The 20,303-nt window shown below is 35.8% G+C and overlaps 1 protein-coding gene across 4 annotated transcripts in view; it reads left to right on the forward strand.

The window, feature by feature from the left end:
* The window catches only part of Arl13b (ADP ribosylation factor like GTPase 13B), a 62,926-nt gene extending 43,376 nt beyond the window's left edge, over positions 1-19,550 (forward strand). For 2 of the 4 annotated variants that reach the window (XM_029563164.1, XM_029563165.1), the window contains 5 exons: positions 271-473; positions 5,327-5,432; positions 9,295-9,520; positions 10,762-10,878; positions 11,783-18,042. In XM_029563164.1, coding sequence (XP_029419024.1) covers positions 271-473; positions 5,327-5,432; positions 9,295-9,520; positions 10,762-10,878; positions 11,783-12,018 — 888 coding nt within the window. In that variant the 3' untranslated portion in view covers positions 12,019-18,042. Of the gene's footprint in view, positions 1-270; positions 474-5,326; positions 5,433-9,294; positions 9,521-10,761; positions 10,879-11,782; positions 18,043-19,252 lie in introns of those variants that run through there. The other 2 variants (XM_008832242.3, XM_017797918.2) reach the window with 2 other exon arrangements.
* Positions 19,551-20,303: the final 753 nt, after the last annotated feature.

Below are 20,303 nucleotides of genomic sequence, written 5' to 3' on the forward strand. Positions count from 1 at the left end.
ATGGCATTTCAGTTTTGTCTTCCAATAAATTTGTCCAAAATTATATCTAGTCCTGTCACTTCTTATTCATTATGTCTCTTCCAACTTACAGATATTATCTATAAAATATATCAACTTCTGCTACTACTAAAATTAGTAATTGCAAAATTGTGTTTTGAAAGTTATATTATTGCTAAATTTTGATTTACCAGTAATTCTACTTAATGCCTTATGAGCATATTGTATGGGGAAACTTTCATATAATCATTAAATGAACTAAATTTGTTTTAGGAACCTTGTTCAGCAGTCTTGGGATATGGAAAGAAAATTGACAAGTCCATTAAGAAAGGCCTTTATTGGCTACTGCATATTATTGCAAAAGACTTTGATGCCTTAAGTGAACGCATCCAAAAAGATACAACTGAACAGCGCGCTCTTGAGGAGCAAGAGAAACGAGAGAGGGCTGAGCGAGTGCGGAAATTACGAGAAGAAAGGTAAGTAGGTTGAATTTACAGCACAGAACATTTGAAGAGGGAAAAGGCAATTTTATGAATAATCTGTAAGTTTTGCCTATTTAATCTGTCTGGTCAGTTTTGTCTCTATATGAAGAAAAACATTAAGTAAATTTCTTATTTCTGTGGATCTTTCTGTACACAGTGTTGATATTTTTGTTTTGTTCTATGTAGTTTTGTTTGGTGGTGCTTGGAATCCAACCCAGGTTTTTGTGCACACTAGGCAAGTCCTACCACAGAGCCATAGTCTCTGCCCAAGTGATAAACTTTTGAAATTTTTGTGGGGCTGTTAGAGTAGTGACTGCTTCCCACATCTTTTAAATGCTTATCAGTCTGTAATGAGTAATTTCAGAGTAGTTTTCAAAGTATAGGGAAATGTTTTTCAGGCAACAGCTGGCAGGGATACATTTTTATTTGTCATGGCTGGGGCAGTGGAAGGGGCATGGGTGGTAGGAAGTCCAGCTGAGAGAATCCAGGGATGCTGGTAACCACTGTTTAATGCACAGAACAGCCTCAACAAAGGATTACTAGGTTCAATATGACAGCAATATAGAGAATGAGAAGCTGGTCTTTAGCTTCAAAATAGAGCGAGGCTGTTAAAGGATCCATTAGCTCAAAGTTCACCTTCATCACTAATTTTGTTAGAAAGTTGTGCTGTAGAGTTTTTAAAATATATTTTAAAGATAACACTGAAAGGACTCATTTAAACTAAATATACCAAATTGAAAAAAAAAAATGATTGCATAAATACTACTTCAAAAAGTGCCGAGATTTAATTGAGTTACATTTGATGCTTAATCTTAAATTAATCTTCCTTTTTTCACTTTTCATTACATGGTGGGGCAGGGGAAAGAATGAGAATGAGAGGGTTTTTAAGCGAGTTCTTAAGAACCTCCAAAGTTGCCTTTGATCTGCCTTCTGTGTAGTTTACCATAGTTGCCCCCCATTGGCCTCTTACTCTTGGGGCTTTGTGAGGCCCCCTTACATTGTGGAGGGAAGTCTTCTGGTGGTACCTTTCATTTAATTCAGAGCTAGGACCTAAATATTTCTAGAAATAACTTTTCACTTGCCATGTTCTGAGTTATATGATCGGGCCCTTTTTCTAGGTCTCTCCTGATATCAGAAACAGGGTGAATGGACTTAGTAGCTGCTGAAAGGTTTTAGCTTCTGTGAGAACTTTGTTGTTGTTTTAATCCTAGTATATGTTTTTATGATATAAAGGTCATTATAGCTAATCATTATGTAAAATACTTTTTGTGTATATATTTGTAAAAATAAAATATATGGCCACAGTTTTCTGAAAACACTTTTCCTCCAGCACAAAAATAAAAACATGAGGTAGAAGGCACAGCTAGCTCAGTGGGTAGTGCATGGGTAGCCTGCATGAATCCCAAATTTAATCCCCAGTGCCAAAAGAGGAAGAGGGAGGGTGGGAAGGAGGGAGAAAGGAAGATAGGCAACAGCAAACATGAAGTTGAATACAGGAAGTGTAGTATTAATCTATTTTTTCTTCTGGTCTTTTTGAGGCAGGGTCTCCCTGTAGCCCCAGCTGGCCTGGACCTCACTATGTAGACCACACTATGTAGTCCAGGCAGGCCTTGAACTCACAGAGATCCGTCTGCCTCTGCCTCCCAAATGCTGTGATTAAAGATGTGTGCCACCACGCCTGGCAGTATTAGTCATTTTTTAAAGGTCTCTTTCCTTTCCAGATCATCTTCTGCAAGGTGTTTCCAATGCTCAGTCTCCTCTGCTCACTTCCTAGACATGCCAGTTGTGGGAGAGAGCCACTACTGAAATTTGACTTCATGGATATAGACACATTGATACTAAGAGAAGAGTGGTTGAAAAACAATCTTTTGCTTTGTTAGGTTCAAACTAATTGGTTCAGACAGTTCTGTCTCTTAAACAGTAGAATATACTATTTTAACAGGAAAATAGGATATTGATATTATAAACTTGAAATTGTTGATGAACATTATATTTGCTCTACACATGCTCATTTACAGGGCATTCTCAGATGTCCTGCTTATTCTGGTCTCTGGACTAGCTTTATGAGATGACTGTTGTAGTCTATGTCTATAGGAAAGCTTAGACTCAGAAGTCCAGGTTTAAGGTCACAAGACTAGTAAAGTGAAAAATCTACAAAGCTTGGCTTCCTGCCTTCAGAATGAAAAGATAGATATTTTCATTGGAAGAAAAATGGATGAAACTAAAATTCATCCTGTTAAGTGAAGAAGGCTAAATATAAAAAGTTAAGAACTTTGTATTTTTAATTTGTGGGACCTTAAAATAGATAGGCAGGTAGGTAGATAGGTAGATAGATAGATAGATAGATAGTTTGTTTCTTTTTGATAGATAGATAGATAGATAGATAGATAGATAGATAGATAGATAGATAGATAAAGGATGATCCACCAAAAGTAAGAGGTTCCTGAGGAGGACTAGGAAAGAAATGGAAAACGGGGCAAGGCTAGAATGAAGGGTTCGTATGTTCCAAGCACATTACATGTGTGTATAGAAATCTCACAGCAAACCCCACTAATGTGTATTAATAATTATAACAAAAGAAATGATTCTCTAACCATCCTATAAGTAGAACATAACAAGGTTATGCTTATTACCATGACAATTATCAACTGTGTTCTGTGATGGAAATTATTTCAAAATGCTTTTTGTATTTGTTGACTTTCTCTATAGCCTAAAATACCTAATTTGGAAAATGTACCCTGTGCTGATGGCAAGAATGATTCTTAAACTAGTGATTTTTCTGTATTAGTCTCTGGAGCTAAAGGCACTCACAGCATTTGAAATTTGAATTATGAGCTTTACAGGAGTAGTCTTGCTTTGTTTGCCCATATTCTGTTTCTTTGTTGACATTTCTATGTCTGTCTTCGTGGGCATTTGTTATCCAGTTAAAATGAACAGCTATCCTAACATTAAGAAGAACAGAAAAGAAAGAGACACAACTAAGAGAATAAACTAAAAAGTTAAAAAAATAAAAGCCAAGTTAATAAAAATAAAAGGAGGAAAATAAAAATGGGGATAGACAATTTTGATGGGGTTTGGCTTTTTTGAGACAAAGTGTCTCTGTAGCCCCAGCTGTCCTGGAACTTGCTGTAGACCAGATTGACCTCAAATCTCATTAAGCTCCACCTTTGCCTCCTAAGTTCTGGGCTTAAATGTGCTACTATGCCCAGCTAATAATTTTTTAAAAAGGAAAAAGATGGTGGAAGAGATAAAAAGATCCAACTAAAGAATAAAATTGTAAATAAATAAAATTAGATAAAAATAAGAAAAACAAAACAAAAAAAGTCAAAAATTCTTCCTAACCAAGTTACTTGGCCTGAAATGAAATGCCTCTTTGTGGTCATCTAACACTGGGATCCACCACGTAGGAAGGGCTTATGAGTCGCAGCTGAAACTAGATGTAATTTCTGTTTCCACCCTGACAATTTAGGTCAGTTTCCAGACTGCTCCCTGCCTATTTCCTGCCATGCAGGTTAAATTGGTAGTGTCCCTGGCAGAACTGTGTTGGTTCCAGAAGTCTTTTATATGTATACCAGAGGTGTGGAAAAAGGCTAGCTGTCAAGAGTCTTTATTGAATATGGATCTTGAGCAGTATATGGATGGCCACGCAGGTGCATGCTCTCCTTTAGAAGCCGTCAGCCTGTTGGTCCCCAGGTCATGGGAAATGGCCAAGCTATGGTGTGTTCCCTTAACAGTAGGGAGAATAATCAGACCACCGAGTTCAGCCAGGGAGAATTGGCGACCTTTGTCATTTCAGACCCAGACCCTGTACAAAGCCACACATACCTGATGTAGCTGGTCTCTCACCTCCTCACACAGAGGGACCCCCTACCTCTGAGAAGTCTTCTCTCTCCCCCATGCCACAGCCCACCCTGTCTGCTGCTAAACCTCATAGTGAATTTTTCACAGACACCCCATCAGCAACTTGGTGGACTCCTACCTTGTCACTGCTGCAGGAGGACCTCAGGGACTGTGATCATTCTGTGTGTGTGTGTGTTTTATATCTAGAGCTGGTTAGCTTCTAAGAATAGGACCTTTCTCAAAATGGCTCCTAATTAGAGCCCATAGAGTATTTGCTGAGCCATAGACAGGGTATCTTCTCTAATGGTAGGCAGGAAGTGTCACATTGAGGACGAATCCTTGTACTGGATTTCAAGCTGCAGGAAGCATGGGTTTCTCCTGTAGTTGGACTTCCAGTCTGCTATTATTACCTGTGTTGCTGCTGGTCCTGCAGACTTTCCTTAGGCTTGCAGCGTGCAGCTCTCCACTCCCAGGAGAGCTAAGGTTGAAGTTGAAAACTACTTTGTACTTTTCTCTGAATATTTTCCACTTCTGCTGTTAAGCTTTCTGCTCATTTTGTTTGGTTTCCAGCATTCTTCGTTGCTTTCTCTCCTTGAAGCATATTTCTCATTTGTTGCCCCAACTCTTCTTACACAGTCACTGGCATGCCACTTGATTCTGCCATCTTTCTCCCTTTTCCTACAATGTCTTTCTTTTAGAATTCAAACACTTTTATATGAGGATAGAGTCCTATTACTAGTATAACTCTTTTTGAAATGCTCCAAGTAATTAAAAGCCACGACTACATGTTTAAATTACTGTTTAAGTGATTCTTTTTTTTTTTTTGGTCTTTTTGAAACAGGGTGTCCATGAAGCTCCAGCTGGCCTGGAATTTGCTATGCAGACCAGGTTGGCCTTGAACTCACAGAGATCAACCTGCCTCTGCTTCCCCAGTGCTAGGATTAAAGGTGTACATCATCACTTTCAAAAGAAATGTTTAATTTTTAATTTTTCCCCTCCAACAATAGAGAGCGAGAGCAAACTGAACTTGATGGAGCCGGTGGTCCGGCCGACTTTGACTCGGGACCAGTTCCTGCTAATCCTTTCCAGCCAATAGCAGCAGTAATCATTGAGGTATGGATTGTGGCAAATGCTATTCCTATATGTTAAATAATAAAGTTAAAGCTTGGGAAGGAGGTTAGGTATTGGGACAACAGGCAGGATAATAGAAGAATTTCTTCTGAGAATATTTCCAAGGAAGTTAAAGATGTGCAACTGAGTAAAGATTTATTTTTTTTCTACTTCCAATTTACTTTTGGAGCTGGGCTATAACCCAGTGATAGAATGCTTCCTAACATAATTTTTTTTAAAAAAGTTACCTTCAATACAGTGTAGAAAGAGAAATATAGCTAAAAATGTATAGGAATAAGAATAAAGGTCGAATATATCAATTATAATAGTTACTGTTTTGATAAACCTATTTTTTCCATTTCTTTCACAGTACTAACATATTTAATCTTTATATTCTTTGTACTAGTATTGCTATTACTTTTTACAAAAAATGTTTAGATTTAAGAAAATATTTTATTACTTTTATTTTGTTTATGTGTATAAGTATATTGCCTGCATATAAGTAAGTGCACCTGTGTCCTGTAGTGTCCGCAGAAGACAAAAGAGAGCATCGGATCCCCTGGAACTGGCTTTATAAACATTGTTAGCTGGGAATCAAACATAGATCCTCTGTAAGAGCAGCCAGTGCTCTTAACTGCTAAGCCATCTCTCCAGTCTCAATATTTAGATTTTTATACTGTATTAGTGTTCATACCAACTTTCTGTTTTCTTAGGATACTTAAGAATGTTCCAAACAGCATATATTGCTGTATCTGAATTCTATTTAATTTTAATCACATTTTGCACACATTAACTTGTAAATTTAAAAAGTATTATTACATTCATATTTTTTGTGTGTTTATGTGTCACACATAACTTGTAAATTTAAAAATTGCTTATTTGTTCGTGTGTGTAGAGGTACAGATGTGGAAGTTCGAGGTCGGCTTTTAGGAGTGGCTTCTGTTCTTTCCTATATGGTTTCCAGGGATTGAACTCAGGTCATCAGCCTCAGTGTCAAGCAGTTTTACCTGTTAGCCATCTCACTGGCTCAACTTGTAGATTTTAAAAGAATTATTATTTTTATTTTATGTGTATGAGTGTATTGCTTGTCGTGTGTAAGTGCCCCTGTGTAGGGCAGTGCCCACAGAGGTCAGAAGGTGTTGGATTCCCTAGAACTGGAGTTATGATGTTGTTAGCCACCATGTGGATGCTGGGAACCGAACCTGAGTCCTCACGCAGTCAGTGCTCTTAACCACTGAGATATCTCTCCAGCCCCTCAACTTGTAGATTTTAATAATGCAGTTTAAGGGGTGTGTGTGTGTGTGTGTGTGTGTGTGTGTGTGTGTGTGTGTATTTTCATCTGCTGCTGCTGTCCAGAGTTTGCACTGGCTCTATGCTAATAGCCCTTAGCAGCCTCCACTTAGGCCATGCATCCTACACATCCTCCATTGATGCAGATCGCATGGAGGCACCTTGCTGGTCCTTCCCTATGTTCTCCATTCTTCTCCCCTTATCACTGCCTCCTGCCAGGTGCTCATCAGAGATAGCAGACCACTCTTTGTTCCTTGGTGTGCTCCTGAAGAGGGAGGCATCTCCTTAGCCAAGAAGTTAAAAGTCATGAGTAATATGAGCTCTTGTTTTCTCTCCATTCTGTCAGAAACTGTTTGTTGTTTTGTTTTGTGTTCTTTTAAAAAGAGTTATAGAAAAGGATTCAAGATTTGCTTTTTACTTTGAAACAGTGATGGACTCTCTGTAATGAGGTTTGCCTTAAATAAGTGCAGTTATTTTACAACAACACAGGTGAAAACTACTGAGAATTTTTCACAATACAAGAGGTTAAGAATAGTGGTTTATATCATAGAATATCATATATTGAGTCTATAAATTAATTACTGGTATGAGAAAAGCACAGTTATGCTTTTAAACTATGATAATTCAAGAAGAGTGTCTAAAGTCTTGAAAACAATCCTACAATCCCTTTTTACCATGCATATTATTTTTTTTCTCAGTAAAACTTCTTTAATATGTTTGTATTATACAGAAGTCCATACTTTTTCTTTGATTTTTCTACTGATCTTCAAAATGGTGAGGTAGTGTGAAGAACTGTCCGTAAGAAACAGATCAGTTGACAGGTAGTGATAGAGTGTGTATGTGTTTTTAGTATAAAATAAAAGAAAAATTTCAAATCTAAGAGAATGAGTATTATAAGAAATAAACATGTATTTGTAAGAAAGTAAAATAATGAAATACTATTTACTGAATTACATTTCTTTTAAAAAGTAGCCTTCAATTACTAGTAAATAAAATAACAATATGTTTATGTGCTAGATGTATGAAAAACTTAAAAGCAAAACACTCAAGCTACAAAACATAAAATGAAAAAGAATTTATATTCAAATTTAAAAGAGCTGCTATGCAAAGTTAAAATACAAAGTGGAAAAAAGAAACTAGCCCTATTGCAGAAAGGGACACACCAACCACACAGTCCTGTGGGACTATGGGACACAATGTAAAAATTATCATGAAAATAATAAAAGAAACTGGGAATTGGGTTACTGCAGGCCATATTCCAAAGCAGGAGAGGGACATGGCTGTAAGGGAATTTGAGAGTTAAGGCTCTCTAGTAGTGAATACATTTTATTTAAGTCAAAACTCAAATCAAATTAAGACAATACCAAGTAAATATTTATTAGTTAGGCTACCAACTTATAGCATTGACAATGACTTAGAGATTGGCTAGGCATATAACTCAGTTGTATGGTGTTGGCCTAGCATGGTCAAGGTGCTCAGTACCTTAACTGCCCAAAATCATTAGAGAAATGTCATTCTTTCAACCCTTTGCCTAATTCAGTTTTTCTGAAGCAAAGTTTTGATTTTATGTCACATTTTAAAATATACTGACCAGCTGATCCAATAGTTTCCACCACTAGGAATTTAATTTAAAACAATAGGATAGTTTGCTGCTTATAATAGTGAAAAATTATACACACACACACACACACACACACACACACACACACACATATAAAACTTCTTTGTCCATTGGAAGGTAGTTAGTATAATAAGTGATGATATTACCATTTAAAATGTTAATGTAATTAGGGGACTTAGGGTGGCTTAGTCAGTAAAATGCCTGATACAGAAGGCATTTTATAGAAGTCCAGATCCCCAAGATTCCAAGTTAAAAGCTGGTCGTGGTGACATGTGCCTGTGACTCTAGTATTGGGGATGTAAAGGTAGGAGATCTCTGGAGCTCATTAGCCAGCCAGTCGACCAAATCAGTGAGTTTCAGGTTCACTGAGAGACTCTGTCTCAAGAAAGCCACCTGATGTCAACCTCTGTTTTCCACATGCACACACACCTATACATATGTACACACCCGCACTAACAAGTATATGTACGACACATACACATAAAATGTTAACGTAATTGATGAAAATAATAGCAACTAACAGCCATATGTATAGCGTTTACAACATGAGGAACTACTACTGTAAGTACTTCATGTATTCATTGACATGGAAAAACATTTTAAAATAAAACTTCACTTTTATTTCAGCAATGAATAAACACATATATACAGAGTCACATATGTATGTTTGTTGGTGGTTGTCTGTGTGTGTAGAAAAGAGGCAGAGAAAATGCCTCTTAGTGATGATAAACAATGCTGGCCATCTCGAGATTACAAAGCTAATGGCAATAGTTATTCATCTGTCATTAACCCCTCTGTTTTTACTAATATTAACAATTAGCATGTTTTAATCATATATTTAATAAGTTAATATAAGTGTCACATGCTACTGAAGTTACTGAAAGCTCTTTCTTTAGTTCTTGTTAAAATGACCTTACATGTGACCATTATGATAATGTGTTTCATTTTTGTTAGAATGAAAGAAAGCTTGAGAAAGAGAAAAAGAAACAAATTATGGAGAAAGACAGTGATGATTGCCCCTCGGAACACAAAATGGAGCAGGCACCAGTAGAGACAGAGAGCCAGGCAAGTGACAACCGCAAACAGAATGAATCTGAAATCCTAGAGAGTTATAAGGAGGCCTTAACACAGCAGTTGGATAATGAAGATGAGGGAGAGCAGCGATCATCAGAATCAGGCGGTAAATATCATTTCCTCATTTTCATATGTAAATGGCATTTATATTTGATTTTATATCATGTTTATAAAAACGGTTCTGTAATATAATGCTTTTTATTTTCATTTGATTCTACATGAAGTGAGATGATTCAAATCACATGAACTTATTTAAAAAATTATTTTCTAAATACATTTATTTTTCCTATGTCTATAGGCTTCACAGATACTGGTTATTTCTTATGTTATAATTTTCACTTTAGGAAATGTATTATGATTATATGATTTTTGCATGTATATTTAAATATATGAAGTAAGTTTTAGTAGTTTAGTATTTTAACTTAAATATTTTGGTAACTGTTCTAAATTTGATTATTTAATATATAATTTTGGTTTTACATTGTTTAAATTTACACATTCTATTAGTTACTTTTCTGTGGCCATTACAAAACACTATGGCCAAGGCAGCTTACCGAAGGAAGAGTTTATTTGGCTTATGGTTCCATCATGGTGGCAGAGGCATGTCAGCAGGAGGCAGCCAGAACAGAAAGCCAAGAATTCACATCTTCAAGCAGGTACAGGAAGTAGAGAGAGAAAACCTGGAAATGGGCAAGGCGAGAGCCCACCCCCCCGTGAATTGATTCCTTCATCAGGGCTACGCCTCCTAAACCTCCCAAAACAGCGCCACCAAGTGGGGACAAAGGCTGTGGTCATATTCTGTTCAAATTACCATACACATTAATAAAGAGAGCCTTAGTATGTGTTTAAGTGAGAATCTGTATTTTTTTTTATATAAATAACAAATTGGGCTAGGTCTACTAATGTGATTACATATATTTCTGTTGGGCATATCTTGCTTAGGGATTATTTTAATGAGTAATGTGTATACATTTGTTTGGTGTCTTAGTCATTTTAAATGGTTATTTTTGGAGTATTTATGACTAGAATCATTCTACATATTTCTCTAAGGATAGTCAATACCTCTTCCTTTTTTGTAGGCCTTTCTGAGTTTTATGGAAACTCCTACAATTAATGTTACATTTGTTTAATATGACATTTACAAGAAATTTAGTTACTTTCAGAAGTGAAAAACCTCTCTTAGAACTTGAAACAGGCTTTTTGCTGTTTGTGTTATATTCAATAATCATAATTATTCTGTTATCCATCTAAAATTTATTCTTTGTAACTGCAAGTACACATTTGGTTATCGATAACAGTTCCAAAAGTCGAGTAGAAGAGTAATGTATGTATATATTCTTATCACAGATAATAGTAAAAAGAAATCTAAGAAACTAAGAATGAAAAGGAGTCATCGGGTAGAGCCAGTCAATACAGATGAATCTACTTCTAAGAGTCCAACACCGCCCCTGCCTCCCCCTCCTGGTGAGTAAATTGATATTGATATTAAATGTAGAAATACTGCTTTAAGCACCATACAAAAATAAGAAAGAATAAATGAGGTAGTTTTCATTTAGTGTTTTCATTATCCTGTCAGTTTCTAAGAATCATTTACTGTCTGTGTTTTGCAAAATTTGTTCACATTTAAGTATTGGTTGTAAGGGGAGAAAAATGTAAAGCTTATTAAAACCTTATCCAATAATTCCTAGAATGTGTTCAAATTTTATTTGAGATTGCCATATCCCATATTGCTAAAAGGAATTTAAACATAAATGTTGGAACATTTCATTGTTTTATCCTAAAAGTTACCTAGCTATGTGGTCTTGCAAATACAAATCCAACATGCATACCTACATCCTAAGATGTTAGAAGAAATTAGTATATGTAAGGCTATGGGACATAACGACACACTGACTGTAACTTTCAGCAGTGAGCATCGTATCTCACCTATTATAGATGCTTAATAAATATTCCACAACTAAATAAATACGTATTTGAGTGTTTTTTGTAGCTTTGCTATGAAGTTTTAAATAGTAACATTTTCTTTTAAGATTTAAAAAAAATGATTTCTACTATTTCATTTAATAAGAAAATAACTCTTTTAGCTTCTGCTGGAGATTAGAATGTTAGCCTAAAGCTTGTTTGTGATGATAAAAGGGTGTGTATTTTTAATTCAATGTGAGTAAGAAGTTCAAGCAGATGCTAGCATTGTATAGTAACATTGTGAACAGAAGCCATTTAGAATAGGTGGCTGTTCAGAACTGTTATTCTGAATCTTTGAATTGACATGGAATGTTACATACGTTTCCTGTTAAGGGAGGGATCCTCTGAAAAGACCTTAACAAACATTCGTTTAACAGTGCTTCTAAATGTTTTTCTTTTTCTTTAGTTGGCTGGGGAACCCCTAAAGTCACTAGACTTCCAAAACTTGAGCCTCTTGGTGAAACACGTCATAATGGTAATGCAAAAGGATCAGTTTTCAAATACCATCTGTGCATATTACATTCACTTTTCTATCTTATAACTTCAAAAATTCAGTATTTTATTTTTGGTAGCCTTTCAGGTCCACTGCCATCTTTTTTGTTATACTTTCTATTTTCATTTTACTTTATTTTTAATTTTTAAATGCACTTTGCATCTTTATAATTTGATTTTTACTTACCTCAGAATGCAAACATGAAAATAAAATCAAATCTGATATACTACCATTTTACTTAAAGTGCTAGAAAACTGCCATGTCTTGCACATGTTCAGTATGCTCTGTGATAATGACACTTAATTTTTCTCTTTTTGATCATAATCTAAACAGAATCCCAAATATTGAATACTAAAATGAAGTTAAGGCCAAAATAGAATGTAAAATAAAAGGTAAAATTAGTTAGCCAAATAAATTGGGCTAAACAGAGTTTCTTGAAGACTTTATGAAATCAAGAGAACAATTTTCCTTGAATGAAATCAACATAGCTATAATCCAGCCAAAGTATGGTGTTAGAACACCAAGAAATAAACCTAAGGAAAAAGTAGTTTGGAGGCACAGGCAGAAGTCATTCCTGACTATAAGTCTAGGTTTTTACATTCTATAGAATGCAAATAATGATAACTTATAAATACAGCTCTTTTTGTGTAATTGTAGCTCCATAAACTTTTTCATTAAGTGCATCTAATACACTTTTTGTGTTAACGTCCTCTAGAACTTTGTTTCCTAAAGAGATCACTTAGTAGAAAAAAGTTAGAAATTTAGTCTTTTGAAAGAGCATTACCATAAATTCTACATTATATCAGACTGATATATTTTTTATCAGTTTTTACAATATATTTTGACTTTTGTTTTTTGTAGTTTGGTTTTCTTGGTGCGGGGTCTCTCTGTAGCCCCAGCTGGCCTAGGACTCACTATATAGACCAGGCTGGCCTCCCTCTCACAAAGATCCACCTGCTTCTGCCTCCTGAGTGCTGGGATTAAAGGTGTGTGCCACCACACCAGGCTTATTTTGAAATATTTTATTCAAAAGAATTCATGTGTGCTGCTTGCTTTTCAGAAAAATATATAGGTCAAGTGATGATTTCTACATAATCATTAGTGAAAACTAGATTTATATTTATAAAGATGAAAGACTTTCTTCTTAGACTATATGAGAATTATGGATACAAATTTCCAGTAGAATCACATATTTCTGTTTTATTTACTGATTTTTTAACACCATAATTTTATTGATAATATGTTGGCTCCTGTTTTTTTACAGAACTCTGAATTTATTCATATTAGAATATATTAGCAATTTAAGTATTCAGTGTTAGAAAACAGTATTCAAGTTTTTCCATTTATATATGCACATAACACATAGAAAAATAATTTCTCATAGGACAGGTTATGTTTCTGTTATCAAATTTAAGATTTAATAACCACTTGTATTAGTCACTGTTCACAATGCTGTGATATAATACCTGACAGAATAAATAATTTTCTTAAAAGAGAATAGATGTTATTGCCTCATGATTTTTGAAGGATTCACTCCATCATAGCAGGGATGGCATGGCAGGATGTCTTAGTCCATGGAGGTAAGAACTTGCAGTGGCAACTTGATTACTTGCCGCCATCAGACAAGAAGCAGAAAAGGCTCGATCTAGAAGCAGAAGCAGGTATAGACTTCCAAAGCCTGCCCCTAATGACCTACTGCTATCATCCTAGCTCCACCTCCTAAAGGTGCTAAAACAGAACTACAAGCGTGGGTCCAAGTATTCACACTTGAACCTGTAGGGACATTTCAGACTTAAAAAATAACCTCCTGCTTCTGGAACCTATTATCATATGTTTGCCTCATAATACAAAATTGAAAAGTCCCTATACTCTTACCTGTTCCAACACTGTTCAAAATTCCAAAGTTTAAAGTTACTTCTGAAATAGGGAGATCTCTTATTTGTGAGCCCCTGAATATAAAAATAAAAGTTTCATACTTCCAAAATAAAGTGCAGCATAAACATTCTCTTTCAAGAAGGGAGGATCAGGGGAATATCAAGGAAAGATTGATCCAAAGCAAGACCCAAGGACAGTATGGGACATATCAGATCCTGCACTTACATGCCTGGCATATAGGGCATGTAATGGCATCATATCAGCTCCAGTGGGCTTGGTCAGTCCTGTTCCTGGTGTTCTGCTGTTTGTACTACCCATGGACTTTCTTTTGAGCTAGTACCACCAAATGCCTGCAGCTTTCTTCAAAAAATAGTCCATGTTGCTGCCATTTCCAGCATGGCAGCCTAGGCTTCACCTTCACAACCCCATGCTTTGCCTCATAGGCTTTTCTCTGCAACTTTGGCAGAAGCTTTCATGACCCTGTAATTCTTACATTCTGCATGCCTGCAAATCCAGCAGCACATGGACAATGACAGCTTCTGCTGCTAACTGAAGATGTAGGCAAATCTCTTTTATCTATGCCTGCAGCACTGTATGTTCCCATGGATGAACCTGTAAAATGTTTCTCTAGATGCCTTTTTCCAGTAGGTTGCCCTTTCTGCTTTTCACATTGCAAATGAAAGTCTTTCAAGTAAGTTTGTGGTTTTACATTCTAGGGCCTTTTCTGGTAGAGGTATAACCTTCAGTGTACCTTTCTTGTTGTTGCAATGCCAAGTGTGAAGTATATAACTTCTTTCTTTTACTCTCTTTAATAACTAGATCTACATTGCCTGCACTTGCTTCTTCTGTATTAAATGAACTCTTCCTTAGGCCTAACTGATTCTTGTTCAGTTCTTTCAGTTCTACTTTTTGCTCTCCATTCTCATTATAGAGTGGAAAAAAAGCATCTAGCAGTAACCATGCCACAGCCTGAATGTTATACTGTTTTGAAATCTCCTCCATCACATAGTCTAATACTTTTGAATTTAGGATGAGCAGGGTGTTGCCAGATTCTTTATCATACTGCAACATGAATGGCCCCTAGCAGGGTCCCAGTAGAGTTCTGTTCCCTTCTGAAAATTCATATGCATAGACTTCATTGTTTGCATGTATGTTGGCCTAACAGAATTTTCCCATGAGCTTTGTGTATAGCATTCTAGCTCTAGCTAATAGCTCTATGCTCTTCCACATTCATTCTGAAAACCAGTTCCAAAGGCCTAAGAGCCACATGGTCATAGTCATTATAACAAGGACTTGGTTTTTCTGATACCAATTTTCTGTAGGTTCTATAACCTTACATGACAGCACCCCCTCCCCCCGCTGGGTACTAAGCATTGAAACAGATGAGCCTGTGGAGGTGGACATTTTAGACGCAAACTGTAACAATGTGTGTGTTATGATTTGATACCAGCTAAAAATGCGTAATATAAAGATGAATAAGACATATACTCTACCTTTGTAGAATGCCTTATCTAATAGAAAAGACCATCCTTCAGCTTACTGTAGTATATATGACAGTAAGTTCTTTAATACAGAATTGCAGTAACATGTAGAAACTGTATGGGTAGTTAGTGAAAGTGGCATAAGAACTAGTTGTTCAACATATGAGAAGAGCCAGGAGAGAAAGAGATCTAAAAACAAGCACACTGTAATCCCAGCACCATCGATGGCTGATTCTAGGCCAGTCTGGGCTACATAACGAGAACCTGTCACACACACATACACACACACCACACACAAAAGTGTGTGTGTGTGGCAGGGAAGGGTTAGAACTAGAAAACAATAATAGTTTATTTGGAAAATAGCCTGAAAGCATGAAGTTACATGTGACTGGAGATTAGTTTCATATGTGTAGGGTGAGTAAGGGGACATTTTATGTTACAGAGATATCTAAAATGGAATTCTGGCCTTGGGCTAGATGGCGAAGGTCTCACAGTATATTAAAATATATAATATTAAAATACTATTACAATTTTTCAAGTCGTAATGTTCATTTTAAGCATGGGCATACTGTCATTAGATTTTATGTTTAGGAAAATAAGTTTTGCCTCAATGTGTAGACTTGATATTAGTTATACCTGAGGTATGAGTTCCAGTTAGGAAGCTGATGTAGTCAAAGTAAGAAACAGTTAGTAGGAATTGGAATGGAGAATTTAAATATGCTTGCAAAGAGCATTTTCACAATTATAATCAGTAATGGTTGATGAATGGAATTTGGGGTTGAGCACAACAGGAATAGAATATAATCTGGCTCAAGGGTCAACACGGTTTTTCAGTCTAACACTGAAAATGTATGAGGAAGGTGGATAACTGTTCTGAAGAGTCATGTTGATGTAGTTGTAGGTTTATTTGTTTGCAGTGTCTAAAAGCTCGCACAAGTAACATGGCACTCAGGAGAAAAGAAAATAAGGCGCTGCAGTGGGTGAGTGGTCAAGGATATGTAGGTAGATACCCTGTTGGTCCTCACTTGCTAGGAATACTTTGCTTATAACATGCTTTGTAATTACTTCTGAATTAATGTAAGTTGAAGAAATGATAGCTTGCTCTGTGGAACATAGAACTATCCTCTACAGTGAGATGAAAAGGGTACACTGTGGTCTTCAGGGAAAACATTACAATTAACTCTGGAAAAAAGTTGAAAGCAGGCTTAGAAGGATGTCTCCATTCAGTTGGCTGTGTTTGCTTTGGAATTAGAATTCTTAGGAATTAGTTACAGTTAAGACCACAGCATTCTAGTACTTTAGTGTTAAATATTTATCAAATTTCAGCTTCCCAGAAAGAACTTACTTCTGTAAGTTTTAAAATATCTTCATTTTTTCCATACATTTTAAGTGAAAGTGTATCTAATGTAGCTTTTTAAAAAATGTACAGTCAACTTTGCTTTTGTAACCTAGAGAAGAAAGCAATTATAATAAATTGTAAGCTTAAAATTTTTTGTTAAGTAATTCTTTGGGTTAATCATGAAAAGTTCATTTGAGATTCTCCTTGGTACCAGTTATAGGACTATATCCTCTTTTTCTTAACTTTTGGCACCGTTTTTTTCTTACTATATATAGAAGTATATTGACAAAAGGCTGGTAGTAAATAAACAGTGGATACTTGATGAGCTAATGAATAATTAAAAATCAAAAGCTAAAAGATACTGTGTTGAAAAAAAGTTGCCATAGTCAAATTGGAAAAAATTTAAGGCAGATTCTTACTTTGATTATAGGCATTTACCTTGATGACAGTTTAATTCTACTTTTGTAATTGCTTTTATCGCCCACTGTCTGCTCAGTGTAATAGGAAAGACATATATTCTGAGAAAGACAATCTATATTTATTTTGTGAGCACTCTGAATCTGTACTTCATCAAACTGTTGCATATGATATAAAAATGAATAAGAGGTTTTAATAGTCAAAGATACTAGCTACTTAAACTAAAGAATATTGTTAGAGCTTAAAATTATAAAGGAAGATAAAGTCTGTGTGGCTTTTTACTGCCCTTCCATTTTCATGCTAAAAAATTTTTGATGGCCTATATAAAAATGTGTTTAGACAATTAAGTTCTTTTTAGTTACGTGCTGAGATCAGCTTGTATTCTCTATAGCTAACCCAATACGAAACCTTTTCTGTGGAGAATGAGTCCATTTTCTGCAAAGTAATACAAAATCTACACAAATATAATTTTTGTAAAAAATATACAAAAATATAATTTCTTAGAAGAGGAAAAAAGGCATTCTATGCACATGCATTTGATTTTATTTATAGAAATATTTTAAAATTCATCAAAATAGGTCATATCTCTTACAACTTTAATTATAACAATAGTAACTGCAAGTAACAGGCACCTCCCATTGTGCTTTGCGGTTTCAGTTCTCTCAAATCAGATTGTAACATAGAGAGCAAAACCACCTTTCTGTTCAGGAGCCTAAGGTCTCATGCTACTAAGTTGCAGAATCAAGATTTGAGTTTGGGTCTGTCTGGTTTTGAAACTCATACTTTAACGCCTTATGTTTATTGTTACATTAATATTTGTTAAGGCATCCTGGCAGCTTAATTTTTGCTTTGAATTTATAATTGTTTTAAAAATAATTTCTCCCAGTACATTTTTTAATATATTTAAGTGCACCTGAAAACCCATGCTTCTAGAATAATTTTAAGGTAATAGACAGACAATAATGAATTACTGGTTACTTAAAGATGCCATTAAGAGTATCTTGTAGCCGGGTGTGGTAGTGCACACCTTTAATCCTAGCACTCAGAAGGCATAGGCAGGCGGATCTCTGTGAGTTCAAGGCCAGCCTGGTCTGCATAGTGAGTTCCAAGCCAGCTAAGGCTACAGAGAGACCCTGTCTCAAAAAGACAAGAGAGAGAGAGAGAGAGAGAGAGAGAGAGAGAGAGAGAGAGAGAGAGAGAGAGAGAGAGAGAATCTTCTTGTAATTCATGGCAAGTAAGGTATAGAAACTTCAGTTGGTGATTTGGCTCAGCAGCCAAAGATACTTGCTGTCGAGCCTGATATCCTGAGTTTGGTCCCCAGGACCCACATAGTGGAATCAAAGAACTGACTCCCACAAGTTGATTTTAGACACATGTACAAAAAAAATACATGTAATAATTTTTTAAAGGAAATGTTTAAATGCTTTGTTATAAGGAAAGGAAAGTGGTTGGGATATGACTCAGTTGTCGATGAGCATGCACAAGACCTGGATGCAGTTGCCACCATCTCCCTCGCTCTCTCTCACACATACATGGAAAGGCTATTTTGTTTAAAATACTTACCCAATCAGTAAGTGAGGTCGGTCTGCCTCCTGTCAGATACTTAGAAGTAATGAACACTGGCAAAGAACATGGTGTGCACAGTGACTTCCAGTGACTTAGCAGCAAGTCGTACAGATTTTCAGTGTTTTACTTATCTATTTATTTTGCCTAATGTGAGTTTGTAATAAAAACTTTTTGAAATGTATCTATCTGGTACAGTTTTTTTATTTGTTAGGTAGAATTTTCCCTGGTTGTAGGGGTTTGAATTTACTCCAATATTCTTGGATTCTTGTTTTGGTTTGTTTTCCGTATTCCCCACCTATCCCCTCACTTCTCAAGTGTCTCTGTCTTCCTCTTTTTTTCCTTTTAAAGACGTATTTATTTTTTCAGTGTGCTTTTTAAAAATGTATTTATTTTTATTTTATGTGTATTTTATGTGTATTGAGTTTTTTGCCTGCATGCATAAAAGTGCACATAAATGTTGTGTAATGGCCATGAAGGCCAAGAGGGCATCAGATCCCCTGGAACTGGAAGTACGGACAGTTGTTAGCTGCCATGTGGGTGCTGGGAACCAAACCCAGGGTCCTCTGCAAGAACAGCCAGTGCTATTAATGGCTGAGCCATCTCTGTAGCCCTGTACTCTTTTTAAAGATGTTGGTTGGAAAACAACTGAGTGAAGAACTTTGATTACCACACTGTTTTGTATATTTGTTTCCCTTCTTTCTGCAGATTTCTATGGGAAGCCACTGCCTCCCCTGGCTGTGCGACAGAGACCTAATGGTGATGCTCAGGATGGGATCTCATAACCAGATCAGATGGATTAGCCTTCTTAATATCAGCAAGGTGAACTGGGACCTTGTTTCCCAAAAGCAGAAAACCCCTGACCATTGATGACTGGGCAAGACAACAGTAATGATTTCAGGGAGGAAAGAATAGCCAAGAGCTTGACCTGATAATTTACTTCTTCATGTCCTCTGTGGTTAAAAAAAAAAAAAAAAAAAAAAAAAAAAGGAGAGAAAATGGCCAGTAGCTGAGAAGAGCATTTGGCCAAGTTAGCAAGAAGTAGTGTTGAGTCTTTGGTTTATACATCCCCATTCTTGGGCATATTCCTGAAGGAAAACCTCCTCAGAAATAGAGCCAATGGACTCTGCACACCTTATTATTTAATAGTCTGTATTTCTATATATTAAACATTTTATAAGGCAGTGTACATGAAGGGGAAACTCATGGGAATTTATAACCTAAATTTTAAACTATTTTTATATTTTTCTAAAATTTTTAAGTTTATTTTATTGATTATGCACTTTTCTACAGATGCTTTGTTTAAACTGGATATAAAGTTGATTTACTTGACAGACATGAACTATACGAGCAGGATGTGTTTAAATGGCTTGAGGTATGTTTTATGATAGCATTGTTCTTAAAGTGTACATCCTATTTTGACATAACTTTCAAATAATTACTATTTAAAAAAGCAAGTTTTCAGACCTTTATTCTACCAAATTACGTGATTTGAAAGCAGTCCCTGAGGAGGAGAGAGTTCTGTTTTGTTGCTTTTTTTTTTTTTTTTTTTTTTTGTTGCTGATGATCTCAAGAAATGCTAAGACACTTGAAGTAAGCCTTCTTAGTCTAAATTTAAATTAATAAAATTGAGTCCTGGAAGATATTACTAGAAATCTTAATAAAGCCCACTTTTAGAGATTGCACATCTCAGAGGTCAGGGTGCTCTCTGCCATGTCTTTGTTCTGTTAGAAGCTTTGGGGACTGTTCACAGTCATCC

The sequence above is a fragment of the Nannospalax galili genome, unplaced genomic scaffold, assembly GCF_000622305.1.
Source record: "Nannospalax galili isolate Female #2095 unplaced genomic scaffold, S.galili_v1.0 scaffold293, whole genome shotgun sequence".
NCBI lineage: Eukaryota > Metazoa > Chordata > Mammalia > Rodentia > Spalacidae > Nannospalax > Nannospalax galili.